The sequence below is a fragment of the Chiloscyllium punctatum genome, chromosome 49 (assembly GCF_047496795.1).
Source record: "Chiloscyllium punctatum isolate Juve2018m chromosome 49, sChiPun1.3, whole genome shotgun sequence".
Lineage (NCBI taxonomy): Eukaryota > Metazoa > Chordata > Chondrichthyes > Orectolobiformes > Hemiscylliidae > Chiloscyllium > Chiloscyllium punctatum.
Window position 1 is genome coordinate 37,574,597 of NC_092787.1, and position 18,913 is coordinate 37,593,509.

General features: G+C 46.0%; 1 protein-coding gene across 15 annotated transcripts in view; it reads right to left on the reverse strand.

The window, feature by feature from the left end:
- exd3 (exonuclease 3'-5' domain containing 3) overlaps positions 1–18,913 on the reverse strand; it is a 395,662-nt gene that overhangs the window by 337,238 nt on the left and 39,511 nt on the right. For 10 of the 15 annotated variants that reach the window (XM_072566225.1, XM_072566218.1, XM_072566224.1 and 7 more), the window contains one exon: positions 8,194–8,241. The exons of the other annotated variants lie outside the window; for them this stretch is intronic. In XM_072566225.1, the coding sequence (XP_072422326.1) occupies positions 8,194–8,203 (10 nt within the window). In that variant the 5' untranslated portion in view covers positions 8,204–8,241. The remainder of the gene's footprint in view (positions 1–8,193; positions 8,242–18,913) is intronic. 15 annotated transcript variants of the gene reach the window in all.

The following is an 18,913-nucleotide window of genomic DNA, read 5'->3' on the forward strand; positions in this document are numbered from 1 at the left end:
CCACCATCCTGTTGCTCTTCCATCTTTCTGTAATCTGGTTACATATTTGTACCTCTATCTCACACTCACTGTTGGGAGGCCTGTAGTACAGCCCAACATTGTTACCGCACCCTTCCTATTTCTGAGCTCTGCCCATATTGCCTCACTGCTCGAGTCCTCCATAGTGCCCTCCTTCAGCACAGCTGTGATATCCTCTTTGACCAGTAATGCAACTCCTCCACCCCTTTTACCTCCCTCGCTATTCTGCCTGAAGTATCAATATCCTGGGATATGTAATTGCCAATCTTGCCCTTCCCTCAACCAAGTCTCAGTAATAGCAATAACATTGTACTCACAGGTACAAATCCAAGCCCTAAGTTCATCAGCCTTACCACTGCACTTCTTGCATTAAAACAAATGCACATCAGACCACCAGTCTTTTTGCGTTCATCATCTGCTCCCTGTCTACTCTTCCCCTAACTCACGCTGACTTCATTATCTAGTTCCTCACAGGTTTTAGTTACTTCCTCCTTACTGTCCACTAACCTCCTCATTTGGTTCCCTCCCCCTGCCACATTAGTTTAAACCCTTCCCAACTGCGTTAGCAAAAGCACCCCCAAGGACATTGGTTCAAGTCTAGCCCAGGTGTAGACCATCCAATTCTTAATAGTCCCACCTCCCCCAGAACCAGTTCCAATGTCCCGGAAATCTGAATCCCTCCCACCTGCACCATCTCTCAAGAATAGGCATTCATCCTGCCTATTCTTTCATTTCTACTCTGAATAGTGTGTGACACTGGTAGCAATCCTGAGATTACTACCTCTGAGGTCCTACTTTTTAACTTGGCTCCTAACTCCCTAAATTCTGTTTGTAGGACCTCATCCTGTTTTTTTTAACCTATATCATTGGTACCTATACGCACAATGACAAATGGCAGTTCACCCTCCCCCTTGAGAATGTTCTTCAACCGATCTGAGACATCCCTGACCCATGCACCCAGGAGGCAACATACCATTCGGGAGTCTCATTTTCGACCACAGAACCACCTATCTAACCCCCCCCCCCCCCCCCCCCCGCCCTTACAATTGAATCTGCTATGACTATAGCCTTTCCACTCTTTTTCCTGCCCTTCTTGTATAGCAGAGCCAGCCACAGTGCCATGAACCTGGCTACCGCTGCCTTCCCCTGGTGAGCCACCTCCCCCAACAGTATCGATATACCTGCTTTGGAGGGAGATGACCGTAGGGGAGACCTGAACTGCCGTCCTGCTCTTTCTCTGCCTTTTGGTCACCCATCCTTTTCTCCCTCAGCAATCGCAATCTGCGGGGTGACCAATTCACGAACCTCCTCAGCATCACGGATGCTCCACAGTGAGTCCATCCGCAGCTCCAGAGCCGTCATGCGGCCAAACAAGAGCTGCAGCTGGACACAGTTCCTGCATGTGAAGGAGTCAGGGACATCAGCTGTACCCCTGAGCTCCCACAATGAACAAGTGCAGCATAACACGACTCTGAGATTGCCTGCCATTTTTAATCTTAAGCTTAACTTAGATAAACAAAAAAGGAAAAACTTTTACCAACAATACGATAAAAAATGAAATAGAAAAACCCTACCTTATCAACATACCACAGAGTCCTTTTGTTTGGTTAGAGGGAGGAGTTAGGGAATTAGAATTACTCTCACTATTACTATTCCCTAACTGTACTAAATTCTGTTGGTATGCTGTTTCAATAACCAAGATTCCCCCTTATATAAATCCAAATAATAAGAACAATAAATTAAAACTTAGTCTCTCAAAGTTCACACAGAACGTGTCTGTGGAATGCTCTTCCTCTCCACTGATTCTGCTATCAGGGACATTTTCTCTATTATTCATCTGATCGGAAGGCCTTTCTCCATCAAATTCTTCTGTCCGAAATGCGTTCTCTGTATTTTTCTGGTATCAAGAATTTTCACTAAACCTGCCGTTTGCCTTTATGGATAGATGGTGCTTTTAAGACTGCGTGGAGAGTTCTTTCTCAGATGGCAGGTTCACTCTCATTTCAGATGACAGTTGGCTTTCCTCATTCTATCCAATTGCCCTTTTTTATATACCCCTATGATACATCAAATTCTTATAATATGATTAGTTTCAGGGTGTCAACACCATCAAATTTAAATTTAATTGGTCCTTAATCTCCGATTGCCTTTTTAAATTAATTGGCTGAATTTAAATTTCGATTCTCCTGCTCCTCACATGCTGTCTAACCTGCTGTCTAACCTACAAAATGAACGGCTTTTTGATACAATATGTCAATGCAAGCACCCGCAGCTGCTGCCACAGACATTCATTTTTAAATCTCTAAAATAAAAAGCACATTATCTCTTAAAGGAACAATGCAATGCTTTCACCTATTTTACATTTTTGCCATTTTTATACACCAACTTCGTTACAGAGCCACTGACAGTGGGACTATATCCCAGCAGGAGTCAGTAACAGAGGGACTATTTTCCAGTGGGAGTCAGTGACAGTAGGACTGTATTTAAGTGAGAATTAGTGACAATGGGACTATATCCCATTGCAAATGGAATCATGAAATCAAGAACTCCTTTGAAGATTGGGTTGTAAAAGAATTAAAGGTTGTGAAAATAAGATCGGGAAGTCATGAGACTGCAATTCTGAATACAAATGCAGTGCAATTTGTTTACTGCTGTATTAGACTGCCCTCAACTGGTGTGGCAATGCCACCCAGGCTCTCCTGCTGCAACTGCCCCAGGGCCTGGGCTGCTCTAGGAACAGTTGCTGAAAGATTGCACAGTGGGTTCAGTGACACACACTATCTGCAGTGTGACTGAGCACTAGTAACTGGTCACTTGCAGACTCAGCAGCCAGAAACATGAGCCTCACCCCCAGCCACACACAATCCAAAATGATTGCCCACTTTATTTTGTGAAGCACACCAGGATCTCTGAAACAAAAACAGTCCTAACACTCCACCCACCTTCAGAAATGGCTGCGGCTCAGTTCCTGCAGTCCCTTTTAAGGGCTAGTCAGACAGCTCTTTGCACATGGTATAGTGCAGACACTGAGATCACACAATCACACCCGTACTACCCATCCAGTTAAAAACACTGCTCATTTATCTCATGTTCTGCGTACGAGGCTCCCTTGTATTTATATAGAACTATTCAGCCCAGAATCCATCTAACCTAAGACAGGGAATGTCAGCAATGAGGTTCACATATACTTTCTGATTGGCTCAGACAACTGCATGCACAACTAACTCTACCATTGATTGACTGCAGTAGGATGGACACAATCTCATTGACTTTTGACCTTGCACGGAGGCCAATCATCCCAATCCCTGGATCACTGCCCTGCTCAATCCTCATTTTTGAGAGATTAGCTGCTTGTGTTAGACAGGCTGCATGACTGTGCCATCCAATAGCCTCAGAATATCTTATAGTGCCAGAAGGACAGGTTGCCAAGATATGAAAGGAGGTTAGACAAACACCATGCTAAGTCACACAAAGCATTCTTGACTGATTCCATCTGTTGACAGTGTGGTGCTGGAAAAGCACAGCAGGTCAGGCAGCATCCAAGGAGCAGGAGAATCGACGTTTCAGGCATAAGCCCTTCATCAGGAATGAGGGGCTTATGCCCAAAACATCAATTCACCTGCTCCTCAGATGCTGCCTGACCTTTTGTGCTTTTCCAGCACCACACTCTCGACTCTGATCTCCAGTATGTGCAGTCCTCACTTTGTCCTCCTGATCCCATTTGTTGGAATCGCAGGCCTCACTGCTACTCTCAGGCTTGCCCACTTTATGGCTCTGCTAATGACCTTCACAAGATAGGGTGGGGGGGGGGTTGCAGAGATGGGTAGGGGGGGGACGAGGGACGAGGCAGATGAGGGGAGGAGGGGTAAAGACAGAACAGGAAGATGGGAGACAATGCAGGGTACCAAGAGAAAGAGAGACAGTGAGATGCAGAGAGACATAGAGACACAGAGCAGTATACAAAAAGAGAGGGATACAGAGAAAAGTGCAGGATACACAGAGAAAGAGGGGGAATAAAGAAACGCAGAGAGAGATAGAGCGCAAGCTGGGGATATATATAGAGACATCAGGTTACAGAGAAGAGTCAGAAAGACAGCAGGGAGTGGGAGAAAAGGGGAGTGGGGGAGCAGGAGTGGCAGGGTGAGTGGCGGGGAGTGAGATGGGAAGGAGGGTGGGGCAGGAAGGGAGAGGGGAGTGGGAAGGTAGTGGGGCGGAGAAGGGAAGTGGTGGTCCAGAAGGGGAGCAATGAGAAAAGGAAACTTGATGGAGACAGGAATGGGAGGGTAGTGGGAAGGAAGTAGGGAGGCATTGGGGAGGAAGTAGGGGAGAATGGGGGAGGAAGAGGGGAACATGGGGGAGGAAGGGAGGTGAGGCGGCAGGAAGGGGAGGTGGAGAAAGGATGTTGGGAAAGAGGGGTTAGCAGGAAGGGGGAGAGATAGAGTGGTGGGAGGAAAGTGGGGGGAGTGGAACAAGGGGACAGGGTAGAGAGGGCAGAAGCAAGGTGGGAGATGGCAGAAGGGACCGAGGGGGGAGTTAGGAGGTTCAAGGGGCAGGGTTGTCGAGTGGGAGAGAAGGGAATGGGGTAAAGGAGAAGAATAGCACAGCCGGGGGAGAGGAGTGGAGAAGAGTTGGACAGGGGGAGGGGGGAAGGAGAGGAGAGTGGGACAGGGGGAGGGGGGAAGGAGAGGAGAGTGGGACGGGGGGGGGGGAGGAGAGGAGAGTGGGACGGGGGGAGGAGAGGAGAGTGGGACAGGGGGAGGAGAGGAGAGTGGGACCGGGGTGGGGAGGAGAGGAGAGTGGGACAGGGGGAGGAGAGGAGAGTGGGACAGGGGGAGGAGAGGAGAGTGGGACAGGGGGAGGAGAGGAGAGTGGGACAGGGGGAGGAGAGGAGAGTGGGACAGGGGGAGGAGAGGAGAGTGGGACAGGGGGAGGAGAGGAGAGTGGGACAGGGGGAGGAGAGGAGAGTGGGACAGGGGGAGGAGAGGAGAGTGGGACAGGGGGAGGAGAGGAGAGTGGGACAGGGGGAGGAGAGGAGAGTGGGACAGGGGGAGGAGAGGAGAGTGGGACAGGGGGAGGAGAGGAGAGTGGGACAGGGGGAGGAGAGGAGAGTGGGACAGGGGGAGGAGAGGAGAGTGGGACAGGGGGAGGAGAGGAGAGTGGGACAGGAGGAGGAGAGGAGAGTGGGACAGGAGGAGGAGAGGAGAGTGGGACAGGAGGAGGAGAGGAGAGTGGGACAGGGGGAGGAGAGGAGAGTGGGACAGGGGGAGGAGAGGAGAGTGGGACAGGGGGAGGAGAGGAGAGTGGGACAGGGGGAGGAGAGTGGGACAGGGGGAGGAGAGTGGGACAGGGGGAGGAGAGTGGGACAGGGGGAGGAGAGTGGGACAGGGGGAGGAGAGTGGGACAGGGGGAGGAGAGTGGGACAGGGGGAGGAGAGTGGGACAGGGGGAGGAGAGTGGGACAGGGGGAGGAGAGTGGGACAGGGGGAGGAGAGTGGGACAGGGGGAGGAGAGGAGAGTGGGACAGGGGGAGGAGAGGAGAGTGGGACAGGGGGAGGAGAGGAGAGTGGGACAGGGGGAGGAGAGGAGAGTGGGACAGGGGGAGGAGAGGAGAGTGGGACAGGGGGAGGAGAGGAGAGTGGGACAGGGAGAGGAGAGTGGGACAGGGGGAGGAGAGGAGAGTGGGACAGGGGGAGGAGAGGAGAGTGGGACAGGGGGAGGAGAGGAGAGTGGGACAGGGGGAGGAGAGGAGAGTGGGACAGGGGGAGGAGAGGAGAGTGGGACAGGGGGAGGAGAGGAGAGTGGGACAGGGGGAGGAGAGGAGAGTGGGACAGGGGGAGGAGAGGAGAGTGGGACAGGGGGAGGAGAGGAGAGTGGGACAGGGGGAGGAGAGGAGAGTGGGACAGGGGGAGGAGAGGAGAGTGGGACGGGGGAGGAGAGGAGAGTGGGACGGGGGAGGAGAGGAGAGTGGGACAGGGGGAGGAGAGGAGAGTGGGACAGGGTGAGAGGAGTTAGACAGCGGAGGGGACAGAGTGTAATGGCGGGAGTTTTGGAGGGGGAGAAGAGTGGGGTGGGGTGGGATGGGATGTGGGAGGGGGAGAACAGTGGGAAGGTGGGGTGGAAGAGTGGGATGGGATGGGCGGGGGGAGGATTGGGACAGGACAGGGGAGAAGGAGGGGCCAGGGCAAGGTGGGTAGAAAGTGGTCTGGTGGGAGAGAAGAGCGGGTCAGGGCAGGAGGAGAAAAAGGCAACCGTGCAGTGGGGATGGGATGCAGATGGAGAGGGTTATGGGGTGGGTGGGGTGGAAAGGGGCTGGAAAGTGGAACAGGGTCAGAGGGCATGGAGGTGGGGAGAGTAGTGACAGTAGAGTGGGGATGGGAGGGTGAGGGGAGAGGTAGAGGCGTGAAAGTGAGATGGGGGCTAAGGGTTATGAAGGATAGTTGAGGGAGGAGGCGCAGAAAGAATGAAGGGGCAGGCAAAGGGGAATTATGATTGGGAATAAGGCAAGGGGCAACTAAGGAGAGGAGTGGAGGAAAATGGCAGCAGGTGGTTGAACAGTTGTGAGGATCAACTAGGAGAGAGTGAGGACTGCAGATGCTGGAGATCAGAGTCAAGAGTCTAGTGCAAGAAAAGCACAGCAGGGCCAGGCAGCATCTGAGGAGCAGGAGAATCGACATTTCAGGCCGGAGCCCTTCATCAGGAATGAGGCTGGGAGCCTCGGGGTGACGAGATAAATGGGAGGGTCGGTGGGGCTGGGGGGGAGGTAGCTGAGAGTGCAATAGGTGAATCGAGGTTGGGGTGAAGGTGATAGGTCAGACAGGAGGGTGGAGCGGATAGGTGGGAAGGAAGATTGGCAGGTGGGACAGGTCCTGAGGACAGTGCTAAGCGGGACAGTTGGAACTGGTGTAAGGTGGGGGAGAGGGGGGAATGAGGAAACTGGTGAAGTCCACGTTGATCCCATGGGGTTGGAGGGTCCCGAGGCAGAAGATATGGTGTTCTTCCTCCAGGCATCGAGTGGTGAGGGAGTGGCAATAGAGGAGACCCAGGACTGTCATGTCCTCAGCAGAGTGGGAGGGGCGGTGGGCCATAAAGCGGGCAAGCCCGAGAGTAGCAGTGAGGCCTACGATTCCAATAAATAGAATCAGGAGGAGAGAGTTTCCTCATTTCCACTCCCCCCAACCCTACCCCAGTTCCAACCTTCCAGCTCAGCACTGTCCTCATGACCTGTCTCACCTGCCAATCTTCCTTCCCACCTATCCACTCCACCCTCCTCCCCGACCTATCACCTTTACTCCTACCTCCATCCACTTATTGCACTCTCAGCTACCTTCCCCCAACCGCACTCCCCTCCCATGTATCTCTCCACAATCTTTCATTGTGTGCTGAGAGAGTGCTGCATGATCAAAGGTGCTGTGGTTTGCAATGTGACCCCATAAAGAGGAAGTATTAAATGGAACTATTAAATGATGATCAAAAGGACAGCTTCTCAGTTTTCTGGCCAACAATGATCCTTAAACTTAAATCACAAAGAGATTGCCTGGTCTTTATCACTTTGTTCTTTTCGGGAGCTTGCTGAGCATAAATTGACTGTTGCATTTCCTACATTGTAATTAGTAGAACTATTTTATTGGCTGGAAAGTGCTTTGAGATATTCTGTGGTCATGAAATGCTGGATATAAATGCAAGGTTTTTGTTGTGCAAAAGAATGTCGCTTGCTGACAGCCTTCCATTCCCACGCACTTGCTGAGGCAGCATCATGACAGCTGAACCTTGGCCACTCAGGAGCAACAACACAATGATAAGGAGGATGCTCGTCCTCTCTGGAGACCATCAGCTGTGGTGAGACATTGCAGTGCTGAGCTCACTTGTTGCTCAGGACCCACTTCTGTTGTCTTACACTGAGGAACAGGGCAAGGGAAAGACTTCCCCTCACACACAGGAAGGAAAACAAGTTGAACATCTCCTTCCTCAACCCAGCACAACAAACAATTCTCACAAAGAAAGGAAGAGCATAGATCTCACAGGGTCGAACAAACAGGGCAATTACAGTGCTGAGAAAAACAGGGCAATCATCAGGCCAGCAATTGCATCCTGCTGTATCACTGATCTTAACCCTTCAGCTCCAATAAAAAATCAATACTGATCACTATAACAATATACATAGTGCAGGCAGATTTACCTTGTGCCATTCCTGGTTCTGTACAGAGTATTTTCACTTGTTCAATACCTTGAAAAAACAAAGTTAATGGTAGCAAATGAAATTCTAAACCTTAAAAATAAATTAATTAACAAGATTTCATTTGTAATGTGAAAATGGAAACTGAAGTCTTTGTGAGATGTTATTCCAGGTGAGAGTGATATATTACATTCAATCCTGGTTATTCCCTGCATATGGAGCTCACATGCTTGCTGCAAGGAACAGTGCTGTTGGTGTGTGATGAAAAGAACAATGAATTACTGCTGATCTCACAGGAACTGAGTGTCAGTGATAACCCTGACACCGAGACATAGAGCCATCACTGTACGGAAGGCAAATAAGCACGCCAGCATTTAAAGAAATTGCTAATCTTACATGGAACATACTAAGGGGTGGGCAATGGTAAGACCTTAAGATCTAGGAGCCGCAACAGGCTATTCTGTCCATTGAATCTGCTCCACCTTCAACGAAATCTGATGATCCTTAATTCTACTTTCCTGTCTTTGCTCCATTACCCTTGATTCCCTTACTAATTAAAAATCTGTCTATCCCAGCTTTGATCATACTTAACCCAGCCTCAACAGACCTCTGCAATAAAGGATTCCACAGATTTAATAATCTCAGAGGGGAGAAATTTCTCCTTATCTCCATCTTAAATTAACATAGACCATAGAACAGTACAGGCCCTTTGGTCCTCGATGTTGTGCCACCCTTTCACCTTACTGAAAGATCAAACTAACCGACAAAGCCTACATTTTACTCATCTAAGAGTTGCTTCAATGTCCCTAATGTATGTATCTCTTCTACCACTGCTGATAGAATGATGGATGCGTGGAATGCACTGTGTACCTCCGACATCTCCCCTAAACCATCCTCCAATTACCTTAAAATTATACCTCCTCGTGATAGCCATTTCCACCCTGGAAAACGTCTCTGGCTATAAACTTCATCTATGCCTCTCATCATCTTGTACACCTCTATCAAGTTCTGTCATCCTTCTTCACTCCAACGAGAAAAGCCTTAGCTCCCTCACCCTTTCTCCATAAGCTATGCCCCCCAGTCCATGCAGCATCTCAGTAAATCTTCTCTACACTCTTTCTAAAACTTCCACATCCTTCTAAAGATGAGGTGACCAGAAATAAACACAATATTTCATGCGAGCTCTCACCAGGGCTATTCAGCGGCAGTATAACCTTGTAGCTCTTAAACTCAATTCCCCTGCTAATGAAAGCCAAAACACCATACGCCTTCTTAACAACGTATCAACTTGGGTGGCAATTTTGAGGGATCTATGGATACAGACCCCAAGATCCCTCTGTTCCGCCATACTGCCAAGAATCCTGCCTTTAACTCAGTAATCTGCATTCAAATTAAATCACTTCACACTTATGCAGGTTGAACCCCATCTGCAATTTCTCAGTCCAGCTCTGCAACCTACAACAGCCCTCCACCAATTCTCGTGTCATCAGCAAACTTACTAACCCTTTCACTTTCTAATCCAAGTCATAGAGAGTACAGCATGGAATCAGACCCTTTGGTCCAACCCGTCCATGCCGACCAGATATCCCAACCTAATCTAGTCCCACCTGCCAGCACCCGGCCCATATCCCTCCAAACCCTTCCTATTCATATATCCATCGAAATGCCTCCCAAATGTTGCAAATGTACCAGCCTCTACCACTTCCTCTGGCAGCTCATCCCATACATGTACCACCCTCTGCGTGAAAATGTTGCCCCTTAGGTCTCTTTTATATCTTTCCCCTCTCACCCTAAACCTATGCCCTCTAGTTCTGGACTCCCCGACTCCCAGGGAATAGACTTTGTCTATTAATCCTATCCATGCGCCTCATGATTTTGTAAACCTCTATAAGATCATCCCTCAGCCTCCAACACTCCAGGGAAAACAGTCCCAGCCTGTTCAGCCTCTTCCTTTAGCTCAAATCCTCCAACCCTGGCAACATCCTTGTAGATCTTTTCTGAACCCTTTCAAGTTTCACAACATCTTTCCGATAGGAAGGAGACCAGAATTGCACGCAATATTCCAACAGTGGCCTAACCAATGTCCTGTACAGCTGCAACATGACCTCCCGACTCCTGTACTCAATACTCTGACCAATAAAGGAAAGCATACCAAACGCCTTCTTCACTATCCTATCTACCTGCGACTCCACTTTCAAGGAGCTATGAACCTGCACTCCAAGGTCTCTTTGTTCTGCAACACTCCCTCGGACCTTATAAAAATCAAGAGCAGAGGTCCCAGAGCAGATCCCTGCGGAAAGCCACTGATCACTCAGCTCCAGGCCAAATATTTTAAAGCTACTATCACCCTGTGTCTTCTATGAGCCAACCAATTCTGTATCCAGACAGCCAGATTTCCCTGTATTCCACGCCTCCTTACTTTCTGTATGAGCCGACCATGGGGAACCTTATCAAAGGCCTCGCTAAAATCCATATGCACCATATCCACTGCTCCACCTTCATCAATGTGTTGTATCACATCCTCAAAGAAGTCAATAAGGCTTGTGAGGCATGGCCTGCCCCTCATAAAGCTATGCTGACTATCACTAATTGAATTATGCTTTTCCAAACAATCATAAATTCTCTCTCTCAGAATCCTCTCCAATAATTTGCCCATCACCGATGTCAGTCTGATTGGTCTATAATTCCTAGGGTTACCCCTATTCCCTTTCTTGAACAAAGGAATAGTATTTGCCACCATCCAATCATCTGGTACTACTCCAACGGACAGTGAGGATACAAAGGTCATCGCCAAAGGCGCAGCAGTCTCTCCCCTCGCTTCCCATATTAACCTTGGGTATATCCTTCCTGGCCATGGAACTTATCTCTCCTCTTATTCTGAGATTATGCTCTCTGATCCTAGACTGCCCCAGAAGAGGAAACAGCTTTTCTGCATCTACCTTGTCAAGTTCCTCAAGAATCAAAACCATATAATCCCTACAGTGTGGAAACAGGCCTTTCGGCCCAACAAGTCCACACTGACCCTCCGAAGAGTATCCCACTCAAACCTATCCCCCTACCTGATTACAGTACTCCATATTTGCCCCTGACTAAAGCACCTAACCTTCACATCCTTGAACACTATGGGTAATTTAATATGGCCAATTCACTTAACCTGCACATCTTTGGATTGTGGGAGGAAACCAGTGTAGGGACGGGGAGAATGTGCAAACCCTACACAGACAGTCACCCAAGGCTAGAATTGAACCTGGGTCCATGGCGCTTTGAGGCAGCAGTGCTATCCACTGAGCCACCATACTGCCAAAATGATGTCTTTTTCAAGAAGGTCACCTTGCATTATTCTAAATTCCAACAAGTACAGGCCAACTTGCAAACTCTTCTCATAAGACAGTCCTATCATTCTACTGAACCTTCTCTGGACTGCCTCAAATGCCTGTAAATCTTCCTTTAGACGAGGCAACCAAACTGTTCACAGTAGTCCTGTTATGATCTAACTAATCAATGCCTTGTATACTGCTGAGACTTCAATATTTTTATATTCCATTCACTTTGAAATAAAGTTTGACAGTCCTAATGTCTTCTATTATCCCATGCTAAATTGAGATGCAAGTTTTTTTTAAATATAATTTATGCACAAGGACTCCAAATCTGTTTGTGCTGCAACTTTGTCATCTTTTTCCATTTAAATAATATTCAGCTCCTCTTCTTCCTGCTAAGAGCATAACCTAACCATAACCTCACATTTTTCAAGATTACATTCTCTCTCTCTCACATTTTCTTTACTACTCACTGAACCGACATATATTCCTCTCCAGCCACATTCTCACCACTTGCCTTCCCATCTATTTTTGTGTTATCCACAAACCTAGCTATGGTACATTCATGCTCCTCATTCAAATCATTAATGTATATTGTAATTGTGGCCCCAGCATTAATCCCTGCGATACTCCACAAATTACAGCTTGCCATCTTGAAAATGCCCCACTTTAACGCAATTTTCTGCCTTCCATTATTTCACTAAACATCTTTCTATGCTAATATACCGTACACAATATCATGAGTTCTTATAAACAAGGCAAATATGTGGTACTTATCAACCACCACCTGGAAACCCAAATGCATTACCTGATTCCTCCGCTCATTACCTCCTTGAAGAATTCTAATACATTTGTCAGGCATCATTTTCTCTTCATGAAGTCATGTTGTCAAAGCTTAACAGTATCATATGTTTCTAAATGCTGTGCTATGACATCCTTTATAACAGAGAAATATTTTCCCAATAACCGGTGACCTATACTCCTTCCCTCTGGCTGTTCTGAAGGAGTTTTCCAGAATCTAATGATTCCTGGATGATGAATATTGATGTATTCACTGTCACTGCAGTTACTTCCTTTAATATTCCTGGATGCAGCCCATCAGGTCCAGGAGATTTATTGTCTTCTGGTCCCACTAGTCTCCCTAGTATTCTCATTTATTTCCTCCCGAACCTTAGCATTATGTCCTTTCATTTAGCATTCTTATCATCTTCAACTTGAAAACTGATGCAGAGTATTTCTTCAACGACTCTGCCATTTACTGGTTCCCCATTATTTCCCCAGCTTCATTCTCTGAGGTGCCTATCTTTACTTAGGCTGTTCTCTCAATTTTTATATAGACTCATCCCTCTCAAACCAAATGCTGATTCTACCATAGAAGATAGAATGTTACAGCGCAGTACAGGCCCTTCAACTCTCGACGTTGTGCTGACCCATGAAATTAATCTGATGCCCATCTAACCTACACCATTCCAATATTATCCATATGTACGTCCAACATCCATTTAAATGTCCTTAACATTGGCGAGTCTACTACTGTTGCAGGCGGGTCGTTCCACACCCCTATTACTCTGAGTAAAGAAACTACCCTGATATCTGTCTTAAATCTATCACCCTTCAATTTAAAGCTATGTCCCCTCATGTTAGCCATCACCATCCGAGGAAAAAGACTCTCACTGTCCACCCTATCTAACTCTCTGATTATCTTATACATTTTGATTGAGTCACCTCTCCACCTTCTTCTCTCCAACGAAAACAGCCTCAGTTTCCTCAGCCTTTTCAGGCAAGACCTTCCTTCCATACCAGGCAATTTCTGAGTAAATAGGATTTATAATCATCTGGAGAGAAATAATTTGATTAGAGATAGTCAATACGGTTTTGTGAAGGGTTGGTCGTGCCTAACTAACCTTATTGAGTTCTTTGAGAAGGGAACAAAACAGGTGGATGAAGGTAAAGCGGTTGATGTGGTGTATATGGACCTCAGTAAAGCATTTGATAAGGTTCAACATGAAAGGCTATTGCACAAAATACAAAGTAAATCTCCTCTGAACCCTTTCCAAAGCTTCCACATTCTTCCAATAATGCAGTAACCAGAACCTGTACGCAATACTCCAGGTGCGGCCTTACCAGTGTCTTGTACAGCTGAAGCATGACCTTGTGGCTCCAAAATCAAACCCTTTACCAATAAATGCCAACACACCATATGGCGTCTTCACAATCCTATTGACCTAGGTGACAACTTTCAGGGATTTATGAATCTGGACACAGAGACCTCTCTGTCCATCTACACTGCCAAGAATTTTTACCAGTAGCCCAGCACTCTGCATTCCTGTCATTTCTTCCAAAAAGTGAACTACCTCACACTTTTCCACATTAAACTCCATTTGCCACTTCTTCGCCCAAATCTGCATCGTATCTATGTCTATCTGTAATCCACAACATCCTTCAGCACTATCCATAACTCTGCCTACCTTAGTGTCATCTGTAAATTTACTAACCCATCCTTCTTCGTCCACATCCAAATCATTTACAAAACTGAGAAACAGCAGTGGCCCCAAAACAGATCCTTGCGGCAAACCACTAGTAATTGAGTTCCTGGATGAACATTTCCCACCAACCACCACCCTCTGTCTTCTTTCAGCTAGCCAATTTCTGATCCAAACTGCTAAATCAACTTCAATCCTGAAACTCTGTATTTTGTGCAATAGCCCACCGTGTGGAACCTTATCAAACGTCTTACACAAGTCCATATTCACCACATCAACTGCTTTATCTTCATCCACCTGTTTTGTCACCTTCTTGAAGAACTCAATAAGGTTAGTTAGGCATGTCCGACCCTTCACAAAACCATGTTGACTATCTCTAATCAGATTACTCCTTTCCAGACGATTATAAATCCTATCTCTTATAACTTTTTCTAACAGCTTACCCACAACCAAAGTAAGGCTCAGCGGTCCATAATTACCAGGGTTGTCCCGACTCCCCTTCTTAAACAAGGGGACAACATTTGCTATCCTCCAGTCTTCTGGGACTACTCCTGTTGACAATGACGACATAAAAACCAAGCCAAAGGCTCTGCAGTCTCCTCCCTGGCTTCCCAGAGAATTCGACGATAAATCCCAATCAGCCAGGGGTCTTAACTATTTTCAGATCTTCCAAAATTGCTAAAAACTCCTCGTTGTCAACCTCAATCCCAGCTAATCTTGTAGCCTGTATCTCCGTATTCTCACTAACATTGCCCTTTTCCAATGTGAAAAGTATTCATTAAGCGTTTCCCTTATGTCCTTGATCCTACCTGCCAACAACTTCTCATGTCCCCTCCTGGCTCTTCTTAGCCCTCTCTTTCTATCTTATCTGGCTAACCTGCAACTCTCAAGCCCCCTAACTAAGTCTTCACGCCTCATTGTCACATAAGCCTTATTCTTTCTCCTGACAAGAGATTCAACTTCTTTAAAAAACCATGGCTCCCTCTCTTGACAACATCCTCCCTGCCTGATAGATATATACTTATCAAGGACCCGCAGTAGCTGTTCCTTGAATAAGCTCCACATTTCAAGTGTGTCCACATTTCAGCAGTTTCCTTCCCCACCCTATGCATCCTACCATGTTATGGTTACTGTTCTCTGAGGGACTGTTTATTCTGCGTCCATTTATTAAACTTGATTCATTCACTTTTCCAGATGCAAAATTGTCTGACCCCTTGTTGGATCTACAATATACTGTACTAGAGAACTGTCTCAAATACAGTCTCTGAACCCTTCCTCATATCTACCCTTTGACAATAAAGCCTCTTACAGATCAGCAAGGCCTCCTATCTGTGGAACCGCAGGAGACACTAAATGAGTATTTTGCATCAGTATTTACTGGGGGAAGGATATAGAAGATGAAGAACTGGGGGAAACAAATAGTGACATCTTGAACAATGTCCATATTACGGAAGAGGTAGTGCTTGATGTCCTAAAATGTATAAATGTGGATCAATCCCCAGAACATGATCAAGTATGCCATCTAAATTTGTGGGAAGCTAGTGAAGTCATTACTGGGCCCCTTTCTATATCATCGATAGCCACAGGTAAGGTCCCAGAAGACTGGAGGTTGGCTAACGCAGTGCCACTAGTAAGAAAGGTGGTAAGGAAAAGCCAGGGAACTACAGACCATTGAGCCGGGCACCAGTGGTGGGCAAGTTGTTGGGGGGAGTCCTGAGGGACAGGATGTACATGTATTGGAAAGGCAAGGATTGATTAGGGATAGTCAACATGGCTTTGTGTGTGGGAAATCATGGGTCACGAACTTGATTGAGTTTTTTGAAGAAGTAACAAAGACAATTGATGAGGGAAGAATGGTGGATGTGATCTATATGGACTTCAGTAAGGCATTCGACAAGGTTCCTCAAGATAGATTGGTTAGCAAGGTTAGATTACACAGAACAGAGGGAGAAGTAGGCAATTGGCTACAGAACTGGCTCAAAAGGTAGAAGACAGATAGAGATGGTGGCAGGTTATTTTTCAGACTGGAGGCCTGTGATCAATGGTGTGCCACTTTTTGTTATTTATATAAATGATTTGGATGGGAATATAGGAGGTATGTTAGTAAGTTTGCAGATACAACAAAATTCGACGTGTAGTGGACAGCAAAGAAGAATACCTCAGATACAACAGGACCTTAATCAGATGGGCCAATAAGCCAAGGAGTGGCAGATGGACTTTAATTTAGATAAATGTGAGGTGCAAAAGGTCCTGGGGAATGTTGCTGAACAAAGAGGCCTTGGAGTACAGATTCACAGTTCCTTGAAAGTGGAGTCATGGGTAGAGAAAGGCATTTGGTACTTGGACCTTTATTGGTCAGTGGAATGAGTATAGGAGTTGAGAAGTCATTTTGCAGCTGTACAGGACATTGGTTAGGCAACTATTGGAATACTGCATACAATTCTGGTCTTCCTGCAATATGAAGGATGTGTGAAACTTGAAAGGGTTCAGAAAACATTTACAAGGAATGTTGCCATGGATGTTTGAGCTATCGGGAGAGGCTGAATAGACTGGCAGTATTTTCCCTGGGGTGCCAGTGGCTGAGGCATAACCATATAGAGGTTTATAAAACCATGAGGGGCATGGTTAGGGTAAATAGACAATGTCTTTTCCCTGGGGTGGAGTAGTTCCAGAACTAGAGGACATAGGTTTAAGATAAGAGGAGAAAGATTTAAAAGTGATCCGAGAGACAATTTTTTCACGCAAATGGAATAAGCTGCCAGAGGAAGTGGTGAAGGCTGGTACAATTGCAACATTTAAAAGGCATCTGGATGGGTATACAACTAGGAAAAGGACTTGGAGGGATATGGGCAGGAGGCTGGCAAATGGAACTAGATTTAGGATATCTGATCGGCAAGGACAAATAGGACTGAAGAAATCGGTTTCCGTGTTGTATGTCTCTATGACAACGATTTCTTGTTATCGTACTTATTCCATCCCATTCTAACAAAGCCACCCTCCCACCATTTCCTTCCTGCTTGTCCTTTTGAAAAAGCCACTACACTTGAATATTTAGTCCCTAATTTTGATCTCCTTGTAACTTTGTTTCCATAATGGTTGGAAGATCATTCCCATTAACCACTATCTGTGTTATGAATTCATTTAATTTGCTCTGAGTACTGCCTACATTCAAGTAAACAGCTATTAATTTTTATTTCTGACCATTTTTTCGCCCATTTTGAACCTACTCGCTGCTGTTTTTCTGGGTTCCACATTCTGTCTGACGCTCATGTGAGAGATGAGGGATGGAAAGAAATTAATATTAATGAAGAGGTAGCATTCAAAAGAATAACTGAAGGGTGATAAATGTCCTAGGTAAGATGGGCTACATGCCAGCATGTTAAAGAAGCTGGCTATACATACAATGAATGCAATGTTGGGCATTTTGCAAAGTTCCTACAGGGTGCACAGTAGAAAGGTATAACCCCAATAGTTCTGAAGGGTCTCGAGAGGGAGAGAGAAAGCAGACATCTACAGACCTTTCAGTTTGACTCAGCAGTAGAGGAAATATTAGAATTTATTATAAAGTGCATGATAATTAGGCACTTAAAATAATGCAATGATTGGGAAGAGTCAACAAGAAATTTTGGATGACAAATCTGTTGGCAGATTTTGAGGCTATTATCTGTAGTATAGAGGAGAACCAGCAAATGTGCATTTGAATTTTCAGAAGTGTTCGGATATGATTCCACATGGGAAGTTAGTTAACAAAACTTGGTGTGAATGGCATTGGGGTAATACACGTGTATGGATTGAGAAACAAGAACAGACCAGAGGAATAAAACACTCATTCTCAGCATGGTAGGCTATTACTAGTGCAGTTATGCAAGGATCAGTACTAGGACCACAGCTGTGCACAAATGAATCAATGGTTTGGGTGTATGCACCAAATATTACATTTCCAAACTTGTTGATGAACCAACTCTAGGTAGAATTTGAGTTGTGAGGAGAGTACCAAGGACACTTCAAGGGACTTGGGCAGGCTAAGTGAATGGACAAGAACATGGCAGACAGAATCTAGAATTATGTAAGTGACCTTATTAGGAGGTCAATACATGTAGAAAAAGCATAACAACAAAGTATTTCTTAAACAGTAGGTGATTGGTAAGAGTTGATGTCCACAGGACTTGGTGTCTGTGACCATGAGTCACAGAAAGTTAACCTGCAAATGCAGTGAGCAACTTAGGAAGACAAGTGGTCTACTGGTCTTCACTGTTCGGGGATTTGGGTACAGGGAGCAAGACGTCTTGCTACAGTGATACAGAGTTTGGCAAAAGTGCATCTCGAGTATTGTGTGCAGTTTTGGTCCCCTTATCTAATTAAAGGAGATACTTGTCAAGAGAGGGAATGCAACAGCAATTCACCAGACTGATCCCTGGGCCTGTATTTTCCAGAGTTTTGAAGAATGGAAGGTGACCTCATTGAAACTGACAAAATTCTTATAGTTGGATGCGGATACAATGTTTAAACTGGCTGAGGGATTTAAAACCAGGGAGCAGGCCACAGGATAAGGGCATGGGTCTGGAAGAATCTGAAAGGATTAATAATGGATTGTGTGCAATCAGCTCCACCTAATATAATGATGTCCTGAGGCATAAATGTAAAGTAAGATCCTTTGTTACCCAGATCCAAGACTAGGTCCTCCGAAGTCTTTGTAGTAATATAAAGCTGATTCTTATAACCTATAAACAGTTAGAGGAACAATAACTACATTTTTTTTTGTTTTGTTTGCAAATTAATCATAAGAAATTTTGCAGCAGCCTCAATAAATAACAATCCCCAATTTACTGCAGTTTTTCGAAGGAATTCTTAACACCGAGTCTTTTTCCCTTCATCTTGCTCCTTCATGATCATTCCACACTGCCACTGGATTCATACTCAGAA